A 23746-nucleotide genomic window follows, 5' to 3' on the forward strand; every position below is an offset into this window, starting at 1 on the left:
CCTTCCCCTCCCCCTTTTCTGATGAAGGGTCTAGGCCCGAAACGTCAGCCTCTCTGCTCCTATGATGCTGCTTGGCCTGCTGTGTTCATCCAGCCTTGCACCTTGTTGTCTAAGAAAACATGAAAATTATTTTTTGTTTAAATCCTAATCTGATTACATTTAAATGATGATTCATATTAAGATAGGAGATACATAGGTTGTGGATCTAGAACAAGCAGAAATTAAGATGGGGACTACCACGTGTTTACATAATTACTCTTAAAATGGTCCTTCAAGAGAGATGGGAAAACTTGAAGTTAAGAAGTTGTGAAATGGCCACACAATTAACAGGCAAAGATTATTTAAATTTGGAAAATAACACTATTAATTCAATTAAACATGATTTGGAAAAGCAAGGGACATAGAATTCAAGAAATGTTTGTTTGCTTGTTATAGTCTAGTATAATTACATCTATAAACAACCTTTGTTTGAAAGGATGAGACAGAATTTGGTTCAGCCAAATCTCTCTCACACCACTCTCTCTCAAACTCTTTCCATCTGCAAATTTCTCTTTATATCTTTAATCTCTTTCCTTTCATCTCTCATTCAGTCTCGTTAAACATTTCCTCCACCTCCAAATCTTTCATTCTTCTCAATGTCTCAATTTCCAAAATCTCTCTCTCTCTGTCCCCAATCTCTCAATCATGTTCTTTTCACATTATCTAACCCACCACAGACCTTTCCAGAACAACCTCTTGTTAGATCTGGACTCACTGGCTTTCATGGTCACTTTACATGGCCCGACCAAAGCAGACCATTTGTCTGCTATCTTAAAATTCATTCTTTGTTTTCTTACATAAAGGCCCCAGTTTGTCTCCCTCTGGCTTTTTCCCCAATGTATCAATAATACACTTTTGATTTATTGCCTACGCTTTCCCTCAATCCTTTGATCATTCTCTCACTCAATCTTGAATTCTCCTCTGATCACATAACTCAAACATCTTTCACTCCTTCAATGATTCAGATCTCCGATGCGGTTATTTGCTCTAGGACTGCCTTCCACTGCAATCTGGTTCAACTGCTCTATCTCCAAATCTCTCTTTCTTTGACACAAACTTCCTTTGTTTCCCAACTTTCTCAGTCTTCCCAGCTCAATCCTAGATCACTCTTGGTCCTCAAGTTTCTTTCACTCTGGTGCTCGATTTCTATACCTTTAGATACTTCCGTACCACGATCAAGATCTCGGTTGTCTTCTTGCATGTGACCTCCTCACCTGGAGTGTGTAGCAACATTAAAAAGTGGTTTTGCACAGCTGGGTGCACAACATCTTAACGTGTAACAATTGTGTGGCAAATTCCAGATAGATGTGAGAGATACCTCTACAGAGGCCAGTATCCAGTCACCCAGTTACACCTTATTACACGTGGCGAGTCCTTGACACTGATCCAGCTGCCTCAGAGCCAGCTCTCAGAATGAACAGGATGTCTGACACTGTTTATGTCTGTCAGCCAGGGCTTCCTGGTTCGATGAGATTAACAGCCCTAATCAGAGAACTCATATTACATGAAGTCCACCCAGCTGATCTCATTACCATCACTGCATCCCTCCCCCTCCTAGTCTGAGGACATACGCCTATTTCTTTTGTACCTCCTCCTGGGGTATTTTAGCACAGCGTCAGGTTGCTCCAACTCTGCCTCTGACACGGTCAGTGTGTAATGCACAGTAGCTTACCTCTCGTTCCCAGAGCATCTCGGAAGTAATTCACTCTCCTCTTCAGGCAACAAAGGCATTGAGGTGGCAACATCTGCTGTGTCCATCTCAAATTCCAAGGTATCTTCACCGATTTACGGAGAAGGAGATCTCACATATTCCGGAACAGACAGAACAGCAGTCAAGGAGCCGGGCACATTTTGCTCCCTCGCAGTTTGCCGGTTTACGACTTTCTTATGGTCCACATGCTTGTTCAGGACCATTGCACCTACCCAAACTTTATACGTCACCGAACCTAACCTCATGTCAACCATGCCTCTTATCCACACAGCCCTTGGTTCCTACTTCAAACTTCACGCCCTGAACTAAACCGTCTCTCTCACTTAGTGGAGTCTTGTGTCTGGCATTTCTGATGATGTTTCACTCCTCCCTCACCCACCCCAGGCCAGGATGATCAGACTTAACCTGGTGCGAGTCTTTTCCCCATTAGCAAATCTACTGGATCTATCCCTGTAGTTGCACGAGTATCCAGTGAAGTTGCAGGCTGTTTCTTTAACCCTGCCCTCAAAGTTTGGATTGCTCTTTCTGCCAGACCACTGGATGATGGGTGGTATGGAGCAGTCCTTATATATCGAATACCATTCAACTTCAGGAAATACAAAAAATCCCTCGGGTAAATGATGCCCTGTTATCTGTGATGAACATTTCTGGGTGTCAGTGTATTGCAAAAGACGTGTACTTCGGTGGCGTATCTGCCAGCTGGAAGAGGCTCAATGTATCCACATTTGCTACTTCACATACTGGACAGTGTTTCAACTTATAGTTATATGCACTTAGTATTAGATACCACTGCTGAATTCGGACTGATGCTACGGGTAGCACTGCCTTGTCCTCTTTAAGTAAACCTATCAGAGGTTTGTAGTCCATTATTATTAACAATTACTGTAATGGTTTAAGTATAACTTCCTGATTCCAAATATCACTGCCAAATCTTCCTTCTCTATCTGGGTGTAATTATGCTCTGCACTACCCAAAGTCCTGGCTGCATACACTGGTGGGCGTTCCTCTCCATTGGGCCACCTATGAAATAAAACTACTCCGATGCCATACAGAGAGACAACACATGTCAATACCAGATCTTGTTTGGGATTATAGTGTGCCAACACACGAGAGGATGATAGCGGTTTCTTCACCTTCCTGAAAACTATGGCTTGGCAATGCAACCATTTCTAAGGCTGACCCTTCTTTTAAAAGAGTATTGATGCAAAGGTGCCAGGTTGGAGGTCAGGTTATGTATGGCCTTTCTGTAATAATTCACCAGCCCAAGATCCGGTACAGACGTGGGAGCCAGAGCACCTTTTATCTTCCATGGGTGTAAACTGGTCTTGTCAACTCTATAGCCCAAGTAGGTCACTTGGGGCACCTGGAACACACATTTTTCCCTTCTAAGGTATACGCCTGCCTGGCAGAAAATGTCTAAGGTCTATGTCCAAATTCTCCAAGTGCTCTTTATTGATCTTCCTTGTTAATAGCACACTATCTAAAAAATTGGTGACACAGGGTAGTCCTTGTAAAATGTTCTCCTCCATCCGCTGATAAATTGCACAGGCTGATGATATTGATACAAACAGTTATGGGGCTGGAGGCCAGAGTGGAGCAGGACAGCCAGCATGCCCTGGTAGAACAAGGATAGTTGTTGGACTGGAGACCAGTGCGGGCGGTCAGCAGCTGGAGAGCCCGGTCAGACCATGTGTGAAAGCTCCCTTCATTGATCTACTGCAGGCCATTTATAGAAAGACTGTAATGTTTATCTTTTTAGCTTTATTTCTTTTCTTTAAACTTATATATGAATAACTGTAAAGGAAATGTAATTTTTTTTTTATTTTTTACCTAGGTACTTTGTACCTAAGATGGCACCATGTGGGCGACATTGTAAACTTTTCCCTGTACTCTACTTGAGTAGATGTGATAATAAACCTAATTCTAACTGTAGTATAATTCTGGGAATCCTCACCTAACCAAAATTACAAGTACACATGGCTCATATCTATCGTTAGACTATTAATCCAGAAACTCAGCTAATGTTCTGGGGACACGGGTTCGAATGCCACCACAGCAGATGGTGGTGTATTTGAAATCAATAAAGAAAAATCGGGAATTAAGAATCTACTGATGACCATGAAATCATTGTCGATTGTTGAAAAAACCCAACTGGTTCACTAATGTCCTTCAGGGAAGGACATCTGCCATCCTCACCTGGTCTGGCTTACATGTGACTCCAGACTTACAGCAATGTGGTTGACTCTCAATTGCCCTCTGAAATGGCCTAGCAAACCAATCGCTACAAAGTCTAAAAGAAATGAAACCAAACAGATCAGCTGGCATTGATCTAGGCACCGGAAAAGACAACGGCGGAAACAACCCTATCAATCCTGCAGGGTCCTCCTTATTAATATCTGGCGGCTAGTGCAAAATTGGGAGAGCTGTCTCACAGACTAGTCAAGCAACAGCCTGACATCGTCTGTATAGTATGACTCCATAAGTATGACTATGTCGCAGACACCACCATTGCCATCCCTGGATATGTCCTGTCCCACCAGCAGGATAGACTCAGCAGAGGTGGCGACACAGTGGAATACAGTTGAAGAGAAGATGACTTCGGAGTTCTCAACATTGACTCCGGACCCTATGAAGTCTTGTGGCTTCAGGTTAAACATGGGCAAGGAAACCTCCTGCTGATTACCAGGTAACATCCTCCCTCAGCTGATGAATCTGCACTCCTCAATATTGAACAACACTTAGGAGGAAGCACAGAGGATGACAAAGGTACAAAATGCACTCTGGGTGGGGGATCTCAATGTTCACCACCAAGAGTGGCTCAGTAGCAGTATTGCAGATCAGGCTGGTCAGGTCCTAAAGGACAAAGCTGCTAGACTGGGTCTGTAGCAGGCGGTGAGGAAGCCAACAAGAGGGAAAAACATACTTGACCTCATTCTTACCAATCTGCCAGCTCTAGATGCATCTGTCCGTGACCATATCGGTAAGAGTGACCACCTCATAGTCCTTGTGGAGACAAAGTCTGGCCTTCAAATTGAGAATAACCTCCATCGTGTTGTGTGGCACAATCACCATACTACATTGGACAGATTTCGAACAGGTCTAGCAACTCAAAACTGGGCATCCACAAGGCACTGTGGGCCAACAACAGCAACAGAATTGTACTCCAGCACAATCCATAACCTCATGGCCCAGCATATCTCCCACTCAAACATTACCATCAAGCCAGGGGATCAATCCTGGTTCAACGGAGAGTTATGGAGGGCATGCAAGGAACACCACCTGGCATATTTGAAGATGAGGTGTCAATCTGGTAAAGCACCAAAAACAGGACTACTTGCACGCCAAACAGCATAAGCAGCAAGTGATAGACAGAGCTAAGTAATTCCACAAAACCAACTGATCAGATCTGAACTCTACGGTCCTGCCACATCCAGTCGTGAATAGTGTTATACAATTAAACAACTCACTGGAGGAGGCGGCTCCATAAATATCCTATCCTCAATGACGGAACAGCCCAATACATCAGTGCAAAAGATAAGGCTGAAGCTTTTGCAGCAATCTTTAGCCAGAAGTGCCAAGTGGATGATCCATCTCAGCCTCCTCCAGTGGTCCCCAGCATTACAGATACCAGTCTTCAGCCAATTCGATTCAGTCCACGTGATATCAAGAAACGGTTGGAGACACTGGATACTGCAAAGGCTACGGGCCCTGACAACATTCCGGCAATAGTACTGAAGACTTGTGCTCCAGAACTCCCCGAACCATGCTGTTCCAGTACAGTTACATCACTGGTATCTATCCGACAATGTGGAAAATTGCCCAAGTATGTCCTGTACATAAAAAGCAGGACAAATCCAACCCAGGCAATTACCGCCCTATCAGTCTACTCTCAATCATCAGTAAAGTGACTGAAGGTGTCATCAACAGTGCTAACAAGCAGCACCTGCTTAGTGACGCCCAGTTTGGGTTCTGCCAGGGCCACTCAGCTCCTGACCTCATTACAGCCTTGGTTCAAACATGGAAAAAACAGCTGAATTCCAGACGTGAGGGGAGAGTGACAGCCCTTGACACCAAGGGTGCATTCGACCGAGTGTGGCATCAAGGAACCCTAGCAAAATTGGAATCAATGGGTATCAGGGGGCAAACTCTCCAGTGGTTGGAGTCATACCTGATACATAGGAAGATAGTCATGGTTGTCGGAGGTCAGTCATCTCAGCCCAGGACATCTCTGCAGGTGTTTCTTAGGGTAGTGTCCTCGGCCCAACCATTTTCAGCTGTTTCATCAATGACCTTCCCTCCATCATTAGGTCAGAAGTGGGGACGCTTGCTGATGATTGCATAATGTTCAGCACCATTCATGACTCCACAGATACCAAAGCAGTCCATGTTCAAATACAAGATCTGGACCATATCCAGTAAGTGGCAAGTGGCAAGTAACATTCGCGCCACACAAATGCCAGGCTATGACCATCATGAATAAGAGACAATCTAACCACCGTCTGTTGGCATTCAACAGCATTACTATCACTGAATCTCTGACTAGCAACATCCTAGGGGTTATCATTGACCAGAAACTTAACTGGACTCACCTCAAACACAGTGGCTACCAGAGCAGGTCAAAAGATAGGAATACTGTGGCAAGTAACTCACCTCCCGACTCCCCAAAGCTTGCCCACCATCTACAAGGCACAAGTCAGGAAAATGATGGAATTACTCCCAACTTGTCTGGATATGTGCGGCTTCACCAACACTCAAGAAGCTTGACACTATCCGGGACAAAGTAGCCCTCTTGACTGACGTCACATCCACAAGCATTCACTCCCTCCACCACCAATGCTCAGTAGCAGCAGCGTGTACTATCTACAAGATGCTCTGCAGAAATTAGCAAAGATCTTCAGACAGCACATTCCAAACCCACAATCACTTTCATCTAGAAGGATAAGGATAGCAGATATATGGGAACACCACCACCTTCAAGTTCCCCTCCAAGCCACTCATCATCCTGCCTTGGAAATATATTGCTGTTCCTTCACTGTCACTGGGTCAAAATCCTGGAATTCCCTCCCTAATGGCATTGAGAGTCAATCCACAGCAAGTGGACTGTAGCGGTTCAAGAAGGCAGCTCAACACTGCTTTCTCAAGGGCAACTAGGGATGGGCAATAAATGCTGGTCAGCCAGTGACACCCACATCCCACAAATGAATTTTAACAAAAAAAACTGTCCACCACACCACCTATTTTGATGTCATCATACTAACAAGACCTCCTTTATTCACATCCAAATCACTTACATAAATGACGAAAAGCAGTAGACCTAGCACTGATCCTTGTGGCCCACTGCTGGTCACAGGCCTCCAGTCTGAGAAACGTTCCTCCACTTCCACTCTCTGTCTCCTACCTTAAAACCAATTTTGTGTCCAAGTGGCTAGCTCCCCCTGGATCCCATGTGATCTAACCTTACTAACCAGTCTACCATACGGAATCTTTTGAATCCTTTACCAAAGTCCATAGAGACAGAGACAATGTCGACCGGTCTGTTTTCATCAATCTTCTTTGCTACCTCTTCAAAAAAAAAAACACGTTCAAGTGAAACACGATTTCCTACACACAAAGCCATGCTGACTGTCCCGAATCAGTCAGTGTCTTTCTGGAGAACTTTCAGAGTGAGGTCACATGGCACAGTTTGAGGGAAGTAAGAATTGCATTTTTGAACTTCCTGAAGAGACCTGCCTGAAGTGCAGTAGCCCATTGTTACCTCTCGCTTTCTTTACGGCTTCCCTCACCAAAAAAAAATTAAGCTGAAAACCCACCAAAATACTGTTGTAATTAGCCTTCCCCTAATTTAGCACTTTCACCCGAGAACTAGTTTTATCTTTATCCATAAATATCTCAAAACTTAAGGAATTATGTTCATTGTTTCCAAAATGCTCTCCCACTGAAACTTTAATAACTTAACAAGGCACTTCCCCAATACAATGTTCAGTATGGTCCTTCCTTACTTGAACTATCCACATATTGTTTCAAGAAACCCTCCTGGATGCACCCAACAAGCTGTCCCATCGAAGCCCCTGGGAATAAGGGGGCCCCAGTCAACACTGGACAGATTAAAATCACCCACTTCAACAGCTCTGTTGCTTTTATATCTTTCCAAGACCTGTTCATGTATCTGTTCCTCTATCTCCGACTAGCTATTGAAGGCCTATGGTATAAGCCCATCATAGTGATGCACCTTTTTTATTCCAGAGTTCTACCCATATGGTCTCCCTGGATGAGCCGTCCAAGAATGTCCTCTACTTATCACAACTGCACTTTCTCCTTAATCAGTATGGCAACTACCCCATCCCTAACATCACTGTCAATCGCACCTAAAACATCTAATGCATGGTTGAGCTGCCAGTCCTGCCCTCCTCTCAGCCAAGTTTCTGTAATGGCTATAACATTGTAGTTTCATTAACTAATCCAGGCTCGAAGATCATCTGTGTTACCTGTTATACTCATAGCATTAAAATAAATACACTTCTGCACTGTGTGATATGATGATTTTATATTCTTGGAATTTACGCCACTGTCCAAATTACAGGCAATACAGTCAACTACAGCTGCTCCTGGAAGTCACACCAGTGTCAGCAACCTGATGTGAACAGCTTTGGAATCAGATCATTTGGGACAATCCTTATCCTTTTGTCAGTCAGTTTAACTATTACTTGCCAAAGTGCTTTAACGTTAACACTGAGTAGAGCTTTGATTTTTCCAGATTTATACATGTATGCCTTTTCCTAAATGGGTATTTATATGTAGTAGTGTGCATGTGCTTGTCAATAATCTTGCATCTTTATTTCAGCAAGTTTATTTGTGATAGAAAACCAGTTATTTATTACTCACTGAAGAAACCTGGTTGATAGCCTCTTAGAACTTAGACAGTATGAGACCAATATAATTGGCCATATCACCAACCTGGTTAAATATAATATTTGTTGTGACCAGTGCAATAGTGGAATAGAACAGGGATCAGTGCACCCCTCCAAACTCAGTCCTAAGATATTTGAGGACTGAACGAATAGACAAAGACTTATTTGGAATTAGGGACAACAAGCTATTAGCAGCTTCCTGTCTGGCACCTTTTCAAAGGCCTTCTGAAAATCCGAATAGATCACATCCAATGGCTCTCTTTTTCACCTGCTCGTTACCTCTTCAAAGAATTCAAACAGATTTGTCATGCATGACATCTCCTTGACAAAGCCGTGCTAACTCAACCCTATTTTACCACGTCCTTGCAAATATTCTGCAATCTCATCCTTAATCATGGACTCTAAAATCTTACCAACAATTGAGGTCAGGCTAACCAGCCTATTACTTCTTGTCTTCTGCCTTCCTCCCTTTGAGGACAGGGTGTTGCAATAGGCATTTTCCAGTCCTCTGGGACTCTCCCTGACTTCAGCGATTCCTGAAAGATCATCACCAATGTCTCCACAATCTCCTCAGCTATCTCCTTCAGAACTCTGAGGTACAGTCCATCTGGTCTGGGTGATTCATCCAACTTCAGACCTTTTAGCTTCCCCAGCACCTTCTCCTTAGTGATGGCTATTACACTCACTTCTGCCCCCAAGCTCTTGAAGGTCTGCGATGCTACTGGTGTGTTCCACTGTGAAAACTGCTGCAAAGTACCTATGCAGTTCCTCTGCCATTTCTTTGTTCCCCATTACTACTTCTTCAGCCTCATTTTCCAGTGGCCCAATGTCCTCTTACCTTTTAGATATCTAAGAAAGTCTTGCAATCTCCTTTTACATTACGAGCTAGCTTACTCTCATATTTCATATTCTCCAACCTTATTGCTTTTTTAGTTATCCTGTGCTGTTTTTTAAAGGCTGCCCAAGTCTCTGGCTTCCCACTAATCTTCACCACATTCTATGTTTGTTTTCTTTTGTTTTCATGCTGTTCCTGACTTCCCTTGTCAGCCATGGTTGCCTCATCTTCCCTTCATATGTTTCTTCTTCCTTGTGACGGATTTCTCCTGTGCCTCCCGAATTACCCCCAAAAACTCCTGCTATTGTTGCTCTACCATCTTCCCTGCTCGGCTCCCCTTCCAATCATCTCTGGCCAACTCTTCCCTCATGTCTTTGTAGTTACTCTTACTCAACTGCAATACTGTTACATCTGATTCTAGCTTCTCCCTCTCAAAACGGGAGCTTCAATGCGATCATGTTATGATCACTGACTCCTAAAGGTTCCCTCACCTTAAGCTCTTTAAGCAAGTCTGCCTCATTACACGTCACCCATGCCAGAATTGCTTGCTCCCTAGTGGATGCCACCATAAGCTGTTCCAAAAAAAAAACACCTTGTAAACATTCCACAAATTCCTTTCCTTGAGATCCACTATTCACCTGATTTTCCCAGTCCACCTGCATACTGAAGTTCCCCATCATCTCATTAATACTAAAGAATTTTGGGGAAGGAATTAAGTACCATCACTAGGAGAAGTAGTAGTAGATAAACTAATTGGGCTAAATGCAGATAAGTCCCCTGGCCCTGATGGCTTGCGTCAGAGGATCCTGAAAGAATTCACTAAAGAGACAGTGAGTGCATTGGTTGTAATTTTCCAAAAATCCTTGGATCCTGGAGAAGTAGCAGAGGATTGGGAAACTATCAAGGTGATATCCCTACTCCAAAAGTGAGAGAGGCAAAGATTGTATAACTATAGACCAATTAACCTAATATTTGTTGTCGGAGCCAATTATTAAAGGAGTAACTGCAGCACATTTGCAAAACTATAATCTAATCAAAGTCAACATGGCTTCATGAAAGGGAAATCATTTCTGACTATGTTTGAGATTTTTGAGGAAGTCCTGACCAGCATGGATAGAGTGGAATAGTAGATGTGCTGTATATGCGCTTCCAGAAGGTGTTTGACAAGGTACCTCAAAAAAAAAGCTTTAGTCGTAAAAGGGTATTGGAGGTCATATATTGGCGTGGATAGAGAAATGGCTAATGGGCAAGAAACAGCGAGTGAGTATAAGGGATTCTTTTTCAGGTTGGCAAATATTGGGATTCAACAGGGATAAGTGCTGGGACCACAACTGTTTACAATATATATTAATGACTGGGGGGAAGAAAGTCAGTCAATGTACTGTCACCAAATTTGCAGACAACACAAAAGTAGGTGGAAAGGCAGGTTGTGAGTGGGATACAAAGAGTTTACGAAGAGATATTAACAGATTGAGTAAGTGGGCAAAAAGTTGGCAAATGGAGTATAAGTGGGCAATTTTGAAGATGTTCATTTTGAAAGGAAGAACAAACTAACAGAGTATTATTTAAATAGAGAAAATTTTCAAAAAGCTGTAACACAATTAGACTTGGATTATTTTGGTATAAAAACAGACAGCCAACACCCAGGTGCTACATATAATCAGGCAAATAACAATCACATTGGAATGATTGCCCTTATTTCAAGAGTGTTGGAGTAGGAAGTCTTAGCGCAACCACATCTGCAGTATTGTTGCTGGAGCAGTTTTATTTAAGGAAAGATATCATTTCATTGGAGACAGCCTGCCTATGACTGCCTGTATGGAGGAATGAGCAAAGGTTAACCAGGTTAGGACACTACTCACTGGGGTTTAGAAGAATGAGAGGTGATCTGATTAAAAAATATAGGATTCTTTAAAAAGCTTGATACGGTAAATTTTGAGAGGATGTTTCCCTCATAGGAGAGTCTAGAACCACAGGGTACAGTCTCATAATAAAGGAGCATCAACTTAAGAGTGAGATAAGGAGGAATATCTTCTCTCAGAGGGTTGAGTGTCTTTGGAACTCCTTGACAGAGAGAGTTGTGGGGTCAGTTCTTGTGTATATTTAAGGCTGAGATAGATAGATCCTTGATCAGTAGGGGAATCAAGTGTTACAGGGAAAAGCAGGAAAGTGCACGAGGAATATCAGATCAGCCACGATCCTATTGAATCACACAGGCTCGAGGGGCCGAATGGCCAATTCTTGCACCTATTTCTAATCATCTTATAGTTTTATATGCTACCAAACTATGTAGGAACCCTACTGAAAACAAAAGGGCACCAATCACGTTCACAATTATTGATGCTGCTATATTGTTCCCTGAAACCATCCCCTTGAAAACCATTTTTAGCAAGATGGTCTTTATTCTTTAGTCATTCACGGGATGAGGGTGTCGCTGACCAGGCAGCATTTATTGCCCACTCCTAATTGCCCAGAGGACAGATCAGAGTCAACAACATTGCAGTGGGTTTGGAGTCACATGTAGGCCAAGCCAGGTAAGGATGGCAGTTTCCTTCTTAAAGGACATTAGTGAACCAGATGGGTTTTTCTGACAATTGACCATGATTTCACGGTCATCAGTAGATTCTTAATTCCAGATATTTTATTGAATTCTAATTCCACCATCTGCTGCGGCAGGATTTGTACCCAGGTCCCCAGGATGTTATGTGGATCTCTGGATTAACTGTCCAGCAATAATACCAATAGGACAATGCCTCCCCCAGTGGTGGTGCAGAAGTAAACCTAGCTCTTCACCAGATTACTGATCACGATCCAATGGACCAAATTTATGTTTAAAGTTTTTCAGAAAGTTGAGGTGCCTGGGTACAACACAGCTAAAGCCCTCAGTCTATCCCTTCCAGACACAACACAATTTAAAATAGTACCATCTGATGATTAGGGCATACTGTCATGATTACCCCTATGATTGAGACTAAAGGTTGGCATTTCTCTTGTTGTCAAATGGGAATCACCTAACAAAATCACCAGTTTGTCCCTTTGAATTAGTTTATGGACACAAGGCCTTCTGTAACTAATCAAGGTACAGCTCTTTGTACAAAAAGATATCTAGATTAGATTTCATATCTGTGTCCCTACAGTTCATGAGAACTGTTAAGATGGCTCAAGAAACTTAAAACTTCACAAATAGCCATGACAAAATGGGCAGAAACCAAAGCCAGGAGTTCACTATTTTACAATTTCCTTTACCAGCACTGTTAAAGTGAGGGCAGAGGATATGCTGTTTTATAAAAAGACAAGCACATTATATCATGCAAATTAGATGTATTATTATACTATTAATGTGTAGGAGTAAATTTCTTCAACACTGCTGGAAATTAGAACCTCGGTTTGATTATGAAAAGGTCAATTAAGAAGCTTCAGACTGATGAGACGAGGTGATCCTGAAGAGTTTTTCATTCTGTATCTTGCAAAAAAAACTACCATGTATCCTCCTAATTTTTTCTTTAGAAGTTGTGTTATAGAAGTAGCAGCAGTTCAGGAAATCTGCAAATATACATTTAAGAGGAAGTTAGAAAATTCTGCCTAACTAGCATTCGTACTCCTAACATTTTAAGACGGACCGCACGGAATCTGTGGAATTCACAAACTCGGAGTGCGATGGACACTGGAGCGCTAAATAAGTGTAAGGAGGCTATAGACAGATTTTTAATTTGTAAAGAGGAATAGGGAAAGAAAGCAGAGTTGAGGTCGAGATGAGATCAGCCATGATCATATTAAATACCGGAGAAGGCTCAAGGGGCTGAATTATTTACTCAGGCTCCTTGTTTATAAATGTCATCACCCTTTTTCAGACAGCTAGGGCCAGGCAGTTAAATGTTGCACTTTCCAACTATGCCCCTCACCCAAGATTGATCATCTTTTGCAGTGTGTCACATAGCTTTCCCACCACATAGGTTAAATTGACTGGCCTGTAGTTGGTTGGTAGCCCACAAATATCTCAGGGTATTTGCTAAATCAATGTGATTACTATTTTTATAATATGTTTTAAACACACACGTACGTGGTAGGCTTTTTACAATAAAGAAACTTGGATAAGCTAAAAACAAAATGTATTTTAAAAACAACATTGTGATAATGTAATTCAGTTCAAAATAATTCACTAGCCTTACCAGACTGTGTCTTATTATAATTTTTTAATGTTATGGAGTATTTCACACTGTTATAATTGTACTGTGTATTATTCCAAAAGTTGCAAAGGATATTCTCTGTCGAAAGGGCTATATTAGAAACTGGTTAAATTTATTTGTGCAAAGCAGCCAACCATATTTACACAACCTGACACATTCTGATGAAAACAGTATCCTTGCTGTAACAACATAAAAAGGCAATTAACTAGTTTTTCTGAATGAAACAAGAATAAAATTGTGGCAAAATTAAAACATCTTGGTACCGTTAACCAGCAGCAATTTTGGTGTCCTGCAAAAGTGATACACATCTACATTATACAAATTCCATTATGTCATATTCTATGTTTCTATTCAAAAGCAAAACAATCCGCTGTGCTATATTTTAAAATGATCTTGTCATGTCACATTCACTCTTAGCAAACTCGTCAAGTAAGAACCCATGGATCCAAGCAAAAAAGTGGCACGTTGGATCCAAAATTGCCGGATAGACAGGAAGTAGAAGAACGTTTCCGTGACTGGAAGTCTATTTCTAGTGGAGTTCTGCAGGGCTTGATGGTCGGGTCCTTGTTGTTTGTTGCATACTTTAATGATTTGGACTTAAACGTAGGGGGTACAATCAAGATGTTCGTAAATGACATTGTGTGACAAATAGCGAAGAGGATAGCCACAAACTGTAAGAAGATATCAAAGGGCTGGTCAGCTGGGCAAAGTAATGGCAAATGAAGTTTAAACTGGAAAAGTGTGAGGTAATGTACTTGAGAAGAGCAAACAAGGCAAGGGATTACACAATGAATGGTAGGGCCCTGGAAGGTCCATGGGGATCATCGTGCTTTTCCACAGATCCCTGAAGGTAGCAACGCAGGCAAATAAAATGATTAAGAAAGCACACGGGATATTCAACTTTTTTTAAAGCCAAGGCACACAATACAAGTGCAAGGAGATTAAGCTGGAACTGTATAAAATCCTGGTTAGGCCACAGCTCGAGTACTGTGTGCAGTTCTCATCACTACATTGTATGATTACACTAGAGATGGTGCAGAAGAGATTTACCAGAATACTGCCTAGACTTGAAAATCTGAGCTAAGAGAAATGATTGGATAGGATGAGATTTTATTTTCCCTTAGAGCAGCAAAGAATGAGAAGTATAAGATTATGAGGAGGATACATTCGTTGGACAGAAAGGCACTTTATCCATTTGTAGAACGGTCAATAACAGAGGACATAGATTTAAGGTAAGATGTAGAAGGCTAAGAGGGGAGTTGGGGAGAATCTTTTTCACTCAGAGGGTGGCAAGAGTTTGAAACTCTCTGCCTAAAAGGGCGGTTGAATCAGAAATTCTTGGAACATTTCAGTAACATTTAGATATCCACTTGGGTTGCCATAGCTTCCATAGTTATAGACCAAAAGCTGGAAAATGGGATTAATGTAGTCAGATCTTTGTCAATTGATGCAGACACAATGGTCCAAATGACTACCTTTCGTATTGTAAATGTCTGAGAATATACGGCCCGGACTTTCCGCTGACTAAACAGTCGTTAATACAGCATAGATAGGAATTGCACGTGGTATCCGTGGAGGGGCCCAAACATAGCACACTCAAAAGGAACTGCTTGGAAAATTGAGTTTTCTGCTAAGAACGTCCTCTATGCTTGGAATCTTCCAAAAGTCTCAGTTAAAATCAGAGGCTTTGGATGATTCCAATGAAATTAAATAAAATAGTTACCCAGGAAAAGTAAAATTATTAAGTACACAGTCTTACGTCTGAGCAACTATTCAGACCCTATACTTAACTCACACAACCCACCTGAATCAGTACTAATGTTGCTTATTGTACTGACTTGGTTGATGCCATTTTGATACAATGTTCCTCTCCCTCTGACTTAGGGCTACTCATCAAGCCCTTCCTTCCAACTTCTCCACGTGCTACAATGTTGTCCAAGGTCTGCTCCATTGATCTCCAAACTATCAGGCTCCAGGACTGCCTGCCAGAGCTGCCACTTTTTCTCTGATGGCTGCCCAATAGCAGTCCCCCGAGAGGTAGCAGCGCCTCTCCTCCACAAGCCATGCAAACGAGACAGAGTCATCCTTCCTGGCTCGTACCCACCCAGTTATCAGGAATGGGAATAGAATGCAAAAGGTCCCCCTCAACAGGTCTTTCACGTAGCTTTGCCATGGTTAGCAACCTGCAGACAAATGATTCAGCAGGTACAAAAATTAAACCTACACTGTTAGCATGATGTTGCTCAAGTCACCTAATCAACTGGGTAAACTGTTCCATTTTCTGTTCACTAAGAAGTCACCTGTATCACTTATTATAATTCACCTGAAAGCAAACACACCTCAAACCAAGGCTTAAATTTCACACATCACAATTTATATAGCCCACTGATAAATTAAACTGATGTGCCTAAACAGAGAGATCTTTTGTTAAAAACAAATTTCACTTCATGCAAGAGGAGATATTTTTAAGAAACAGTTTTATTTTTATAACTTTTTGTGGAGACCCCTGCACTTGAATGGACTTGTACCGCTAATTGCTACTCATACAGCAAATGATGTGGACTCCTTTTTAGTATACTCAGTCAAGAAAAGGTAGAATTAATCCGGAGAGATGAAGGCGATAAGTAATATCATTTAAAACTTTAAATGATAAAAATTAGGTAAGACTGGATTTAAGTATTTTTTTAAAACATAAAATCTCTCTTTAACTGCTTAGCAGGTCTGTGCATTTATAGTATACCACGTATATATTTAAACCAGAATAATTCCAAATTTCATCACTGGTTTGTCCTGACACAATTAAACAAAGCTCGACAGGTTAAATATTTTTTACAACAAAAACAAAGTTGCTGGAAAAGCTCAGCAGGTCTAGCAGCATCTGTGGAGGAGAAAACAGAGTTAACGTTTCGGGTCCGGTGACCCTTCCTCAGAACCGAAATATTTTTTAGTCAGGTTTAGGGAGGAACAGATCTCACCAGAGTCTCTTGCACTCGATAACTCACCAGTGATCATTTATTTATTCTCAGACTGTTAACAGTCAGCAATTGGAATACTTCAAACAGAAAGAAAAGACCCTAGATTAAGAAGCATTTATTTACCTGATTGAATGAGGATCCACTGTCAGAGCAACTGTCCATGCAGTAACTAGTGTGCTGCTCATGTGTTTTCTTTCTGTTTTGTTCTTCTTTCTTTAGTTGATCTTCTTCAAATTTATTAATTAGAGATTCAACTACAATCATCATTGTACTTTTTAAAGATTGCATCATCTCCTTGTATCTGTAACAAAGCATGACAAGGTAACAGTTCACCAAGCAATGAACTTTAGCTCTTAAACTAGTAAAATTGCACTTAATTATCTCTTAGTAATTTTACAAAGCACAAGTTTGAAATAAGAGTAAATTTAAAAATCACGCTGATACGTGCAGTCCCCATTCAAATCAAGTGGTACACAACTACCTGCAATTAGAAAGTATATGACAAATTAACCTAAGATACAGCAACATCCTTGCCCCAGAAGGAGATAGTAGTGACGGGCACTGGAGATCAAACAAATAAACTGATCACAAAGGGATCCATCCATCACACTCAAGTGAACACACCATTAATAGGTAGCTGTGGGATAGCTAGTAAATGCATCCTCAGAAGAGGTGCTGTGATGGAGTGGAGGAATTTGAAGCCTGTCTATTACCTCCTGCTTACAGTCAAGGCTGAAGGTACAAAGCTATAAGTTATTTCCATCGCTATCATTAAATTTCATAAAACCACGTTCTCCAATGAATGCCATTATCAAATTGTGATGTGAGGTATTACCGTAAACACCATATTATTGTGCATTATGATGTGCATTGAGCATTTGGAGCTTAATCTTATAGTCTCAGTTAAAAAGAACATGGTGTTTCATTCATGTAACTGCAGGTTTTTCATGGGAACCTTCAATTCTATATTCTCCAATTACACACTGTAGAAGCCAGTCATTCCATAAACTTAGAGGTTTCTGCTTTTGCTTTTGGACTAATCAGCACAGGTCCCTGTGGATGTCTAGAATAACCCAACATGTAGAAGCAGAGTGTGTGCAAACTTTCATATCATTTTGTGGAATGAAACTTCAGAATGTCTACATATAGAATTCCCTGATTTCCAAGTAATCAAAATCTCTTAAATCCCATACCTTATTTTTGCCCAGTTTGAGTAAATAAAAAGGGTGAATACTACACACAACTTACTCTTCAGATTCCCGAGTTTTCCTTGTAACTTGTTGAACAAGTGTATCTTGACCAGAACCTAGAGATGGGCCCTCTGCAGAAGTACATTTCTCAGTCTCCTCTTCAATCACAGAGCCCAATGCAGTGTCTATATAGTTTCGTAGATACTTCACCAGTTCATAACTGAAAAAACACAGAAATTAAAGATCTGAATGAGTTAAAGATTTTCACTGAGTTTTGTTTCAATAATCATAAGTTATAATAAATACAATCACATTTTCATTATAAAAAGCAGACAGAAATACCTGTCATTCACTGATTATAAAATATGGAGTCAACTGGAACACAAAATAAGAAATAGGAGAAGTCGGCTATTTGGCTGTTGGAGGCTGCTCCATTACTCAGGCAGATCATAGCTGATGTTCTACCTCATAAGAAAAAAATCTATTGATTTACATTAGGCAACAGAATTAAGTTGACATCACAAAAATAGCACCGTCTTATATCTTTGCATTATAAGATGATGAGCTACTGATCTTACAGGGGATGTCAGAGAGGAACTGGAAAGCTCCAGAGGCTCCTAGTGGAATTTGCGGAGAGTTGGGCCGAAAATTGAGGGACAATGCAACTTTTGAAAATCGAACACTAAACCCTGAAGAGATAGACATATCACCAACCAATGTCAAATGGTGAAAATGGTATACAGTAGAGAATAGAGAATAAAGGAAAATACTTTAAAATTATTAATTTAAATATGCTATGTGAACACGTTAGTACCAGTTTTAAGCAACCAAATTCAGCTGCCATTGGTCAAAATTGAATCTGTAATATATATTTTCTATAATATTATTTAAAATTGGTTATGGTTTCTACTACTTTTGGTTTGCTACTCATGCAGTTGTTTCTCTGACAGAAGAACTACATAATAAGGCCATGAGGCACAGAAGCAGAAGTAGGCCATTCAGCCCATTGAGTCTGCTCCCTGTCTTTTTCTCAAAATCTTTGTTTCACTTAATGATTAAAGTCTTTACATCTTAGCCTTGAATACAAGTAATGACCCAGCCTCAACAGCCCTGTGTTAAGAATTTCACAGATTTAGTACATTCAAAGAAAAAAAAATTCTTCCTCATCTGTGTCTTAAATGTACAACCCTTTGTAGCGATTGTAATGAAGTCAGCCAGGTGGACCTTCTGGAATATGAGTTCCCCGATTGGACCAGATTAATAGCCCCAATCAGGGAACCTTGGCTGACAGATAAGAATAGGAGAGCCAAACATCCTAGTCTCGGAGAGCTGGCTTTGAGGGAGCTGGATCAGTGTCAAGGACTGTACATGTATAGATAAAGGGAGACAAGATACCTGCCTCTGTGTAGTTATTTCAGTGGCGATGAGAGTGGAATTGATGACGTAACCATGCAAAAGCACCCAATAGCTGAAGCCCAACTGGACTTCAAACAGATACTGTAACTAGCTTTATCAATGGAAAATGCAGCAAGTAAAGCATATGAGTTGCTTTCAATGGAAGCAGACACCCTAGCCAGTCCCACTAAACTTGGGAAACAACACTTGAGTAAAGGTAATTGCCTAGCCTCAGTCAGGGCATATCCTGAACAGAAAGACTGTAGGTTAGCCCACAGCAAAACCTCAAAACAAAGACAAGTCTCAGCCAAACAGTTAAAATTTTCTTCAGGATCCAGACCGGCAAGGCATTGTAATTGTTGCCAGTATATGGACTCAAAACAGCAAGAGAGTCCCACATGACCTGAATTAAGTAAGAGAACTCATAGGCCGGTATCTAGAAGTGGGCACACCCTGGAAAGTCCACCTACATCTGGTTTGGAGCAGTTAAATTGTTTAGCAACATCCAAATCAAAACCAATCAAAATAAACATCTGGTTTAGCAGTCAACTGGTCATAATGGAGGTCAACATACAAGGACAGCTCCATAACATACATCATCCAATGGTCTGGCAATAACAGCAAACCAAGCTTTGAAGGTAAGCTGAAAGAAACAGCCTATACACGTCTTCGAAGGGAAAGGGATGTAGTGACTATAATGAGGTCAGCCAGGTAGACCTCATAGAAGATGAGTTCCCTGATTGGAGCAGATTTACAGCCCCAATCAGGAAGCCCTGGCTAACAGATCAAAACAGGTGCGTCAAATATCTAGTCCACTCAGAGCTTGCTCTTAGGGAGCTGGATCAGTGTCAAGGACTCTCCAACTGTAAATAAAGGGAGACTTGGTGACAGGATACTGCCCTTTGTGGAGCTATTTCACCCCTATTCAAAGATCATGCTTCTGATCCTGGACATTCACACAAAGGAGAACAGTCTTTCCCCATCTACCTTGTCAAGTCCTCAAAGAATCTTGTATGTTTCAATTAGGTTGCCTCTCATTTTCCAATATTCCAGTGAGTACTGACCCAATCTACTCAACCTCTCCTCATATGACTGTTCTTCCACATCTGGTATTATTAATCTAGTGAGCTTCTTTGGACTGCCTCCGATGCCAGTTTAATCTTTCTTTAGATAGGGCCAAAAATTGGTCACAATACTCCAGCTATGCTCTGTCTGCTGCTTTTTACAGTTTTAGCAAAATCGCCCTACTTTAATAATTCATTCCTTTTGAAATAAAGGTCACATTCCATTTGGATTCCCTATTACCCACTGAACTTGAATGCTAGTTGTTTAGTGATTCATTGACGAGGACACCCAAACCTCTTTGTCCTGTCACTTTCTGCAGTTTTTCTCCATTTAAATAATGTTTATCTATTGATTCTGCCAAAATGCATAAATTCATATTATAAACCTCCAAATTTTTGCCTACTCACTTAATCTGCCTATATCGCTCTGCAATTTCTTTACGTCATCCTAGTCACTTATCTTTAAGTCATCCAGAAACTTGGTTATGGTATATTCTTCCTCAAAGTCACCAACATATATATTGTAAATAATTGTGACCCCAGCACTGATCCGTCACACACTAACAGTTACAGGTTGCCAGTGTGAAAATACCACCCTTTCCCCAAATCTCTATCCTCTAATGGCTAGTCAATCCTCTATCCTCTATTGGCTAGTCAATCCTCTATCCATGCTAAATATTCTACCTCCATCACCATGGGATCTTATCTTATTATTTAGCCTAATATGCGGTACCTTATCAAACACATTCTGAAAATAAGAGATAGTAAGAACTGCCGATGCTGGAGTCAGAGATAACACAGTGTGGAGCTGGAGGAACACAGCAGGCCAGGCAGCCTGCTGTCTGCTTTCTGCCTTCTGAAGGGTCCCAATCTGAAATGTCAACTTTCCTGCTCCTCTGATGCTGCCTAGCCTGCTGTGTTCCGCCAGCTCCACACTATGTTATCTTCATTCTGAAAATAACATTGTATTTTGCTAAAAGCTGACATCACTGATATGTCAGAGAACAAACTTTCCAAATCTAAGTTCTGCTTTCCTCGATTATATGTTGCATATTTCTCCAATGGAATATTATGGCTGCTTCATGAAGAACATTAATATCAGGCACAAAGTATTATTGGTTAAAATGGCATTAAATCCTGGATGAAGTGCTTACAATTCAGTTGAAGAGGCAGAAAATTAGAACACACAAGTATTGTTTATTATTATTATACAATCAAGGGGTGTGAGCAACATTGGTTGGGCCAGCATTTATCAACCCCATCCCTAATTGACATGAGAACGTGGTGGTAAGCTGCCTTCTTAAATGCTTCATGTCCAAATGCTGTAGATGAACCCATAATACTTTTAAGGAAGAGTTCTACAGCAGCCATATATCTTTCAAGTCAGGTCACCTATTGATATTAACTTGCAGATGGTGGTATTTCCATGTATCTGCAGCCCCCTCATCATTCTAGGTGGCGATGATCATGCATTTGGAAGGGGCTAAGGCGCTTTGGTGAATTTCTGCAGGGCATTTTACAGATGGTAAACACTGTTGCCAGTATGTGTTTGTGATGGAAGGAGTAAATGTTTTTGCTTTTGGTGCCAATCAAGCCGACTACTTTGTCCTGGATGGTGTTAAGTTTCTTGAGTGTTGCTGGCGCTGCATCCAGGCAAGTCCATCACCCTGGTGACCTGTGCTTTGTATACAGGGACAGGCTTTGGAAGTCATTCACAGCAGGATTCCTAGCATGTGACCTGCTGTTGTAGCCACACTATTTATAAAGCTAGTCCAGTTTAGTTTCTGGTCAATAGTAATCCCCAGGATGCTGACTGTGGGGGATTCAGTGAATTTAATGCCACCAAAAGTCAAAAAAGTTAGATTCTCTCGTCGGAGTTGTCCGTTGCCTAGCACTCAAACTTGTCACTTGTCAGCCGAAGCTGGATATCGTCTCGTTCTTGTTACGTCTGGACGTGGACTGAGGAGTTGCAAATAGCACTGAACATCATGCAATCATCAGCGAGCATCCCCACTTCTGACCTTATAATTGAAGAAAGGTCGTTGACAAAGCAGGTCACTGAAGGTTTGGCCAAGGACACTAATCCGAGGAACTCCTGCACCGATAGTTGGTCATAAAAAGTGTTTTGTAAGAAGTTAGTAATCGGATTACTTAATTCCAAAATAGATAGGGATTGTTACCCTTTACAGTTTGGCCACTCTAGTAGCATTTGACAGTGCAAATAGTAAATGAAATGTTCTCTATTATTTCATTATGTAAATCTAGGATTCTCCCTTTATCTCTAAATCTCTTTTATAAAACTTAGTTTTTTGTTTTTCCATATTCTGTGATAATGTGCTTTTAATTTTCTTTGTAATTTTACTCTTGTGCAAGTGGCATGTTGAGTGCAACTCGCAAAGGTAAGTAACAAAATTAACTCTTCTATACTAGAGACCCCTCACCAGAAAACATACCCAAGTATGTGAAAGAAGTCAATTATTTCTTTTAATTTGAATTCTAGATCAACATTGACCCACCCAGGTTGCAAATGCCACGTGGAGCTAGAATTCAACTTCCAAGTCTCTTAATTGAGATTCATCCTCTACGTTAATTTGGTTTTTAAAATCAACCAATTGTAGAATTTTCTCAACATACTTGTGAAAATTTTCATCTGTTTCCTCCAAGTGTAGCAAGATCTCTTCTGCACATTCAACTGATGGTGCTGCTGAAATTCTCTCTTTTATGCTCTTCAACAGTTGCCCAAGCAAAGGCTGAAGCTCTGCTTCAACCTTGGTAGGAACCTGGGACATTTTGCTGTGAATTATAATGAAAAGTATTAGAATGTGACAAAATAGTAAATTATTGATCATTCATTGACCTTGCATAGAGAAAAAGTTAGGTAACATAAAGGAAATGAACAAAAGCCGCACTAACAACATGAATACGAAATTGGCTGAAAGACAGTCACTATTTTGTTTCTCATTTCTTGTTTTTCAGCTTGGAGGACATTTTATACGGATTTCTCCAAAGATATATGATAAGACTCCTGTTCTTCCTGATGAATATTAAAATGACCTAGATCTAATTTAAAAATTGTAGAAGCTCTGAAGCCGAACATTGTGAACCATGAGTTGACAGGCCGAAATGGTTTTCCTTTGAGAGGAGAAGACTGAGGGAAGGATGTTTGCAATGTATAAAATTATGAGAGGCATACGTAGGGCAGAGGAGAAGAAACTTTTTCCATTGATGGAGGGATCAATGACCGAGGTCATGAACTTACTGTAAGGGACAGGAGGTTTAGAGGAGATGAAGAAAATCATTTGCACCAGCAAGTGGTGGGAATCTGGAACTCACTGCCAGTAAGGGTGGTACAGGCAGAATCCCTCATAACACTGAAGTAGTATTTAGATGTACACTTGCATTGCCAAGGCATATAAAGCAACAGGCCAAGTGCTGGAAAATG

The 23746-nt window shown here is 41.0% G+C and overlaps 1 protein-coding gene across 3 annotated transcripts in view; it reads right to left on the bottom strand.

Annotated features, from left to right (window-relative positions):
* Positions 1 to 23746, bottom strand: part of tbc1d32 (TBC1 domain family, member 32) — a 244798-nt gene that overhangs the window by 208795 nt on the left and 12257 nt on the right. For all 3 annotated transcript variants that reach the window (XM_048596587.1, XM_048596588.1, XM_048596589.1), the window contains 3 exons: positions 22939 to 23097; positions 17904 to 18065; positions 16779 to 16956 (listed from right to left, as the gene is read on the bottom strand). In XM_048596587.1, coding sequence (XP_048452544.1) covers positions 16779 to 16956; positions 17904 to 18065; positions 22939 to 23097 — 499 coding nt within the window. The remainder of the gene's footprint in view (positions 1 to 16778; positions 16957 to 17903; positions 18066 to 22938; positions 23098 to 23746) is intronic.

Source organism: Rhincodon typus, chromosome 5, assembly GCF_021869965.1.
Source record: "Rhincodon typus isolate 14 chromosome 5, sRhiTyp1.1, whole genome shotgun sequence".
Lineage (NCBI taxonomy): Eukaryota > Metazoa > Chordata > Chondrichthyes > Orectolobiformes > Rhincodontidae > Rhincodon > Rhincodon typus.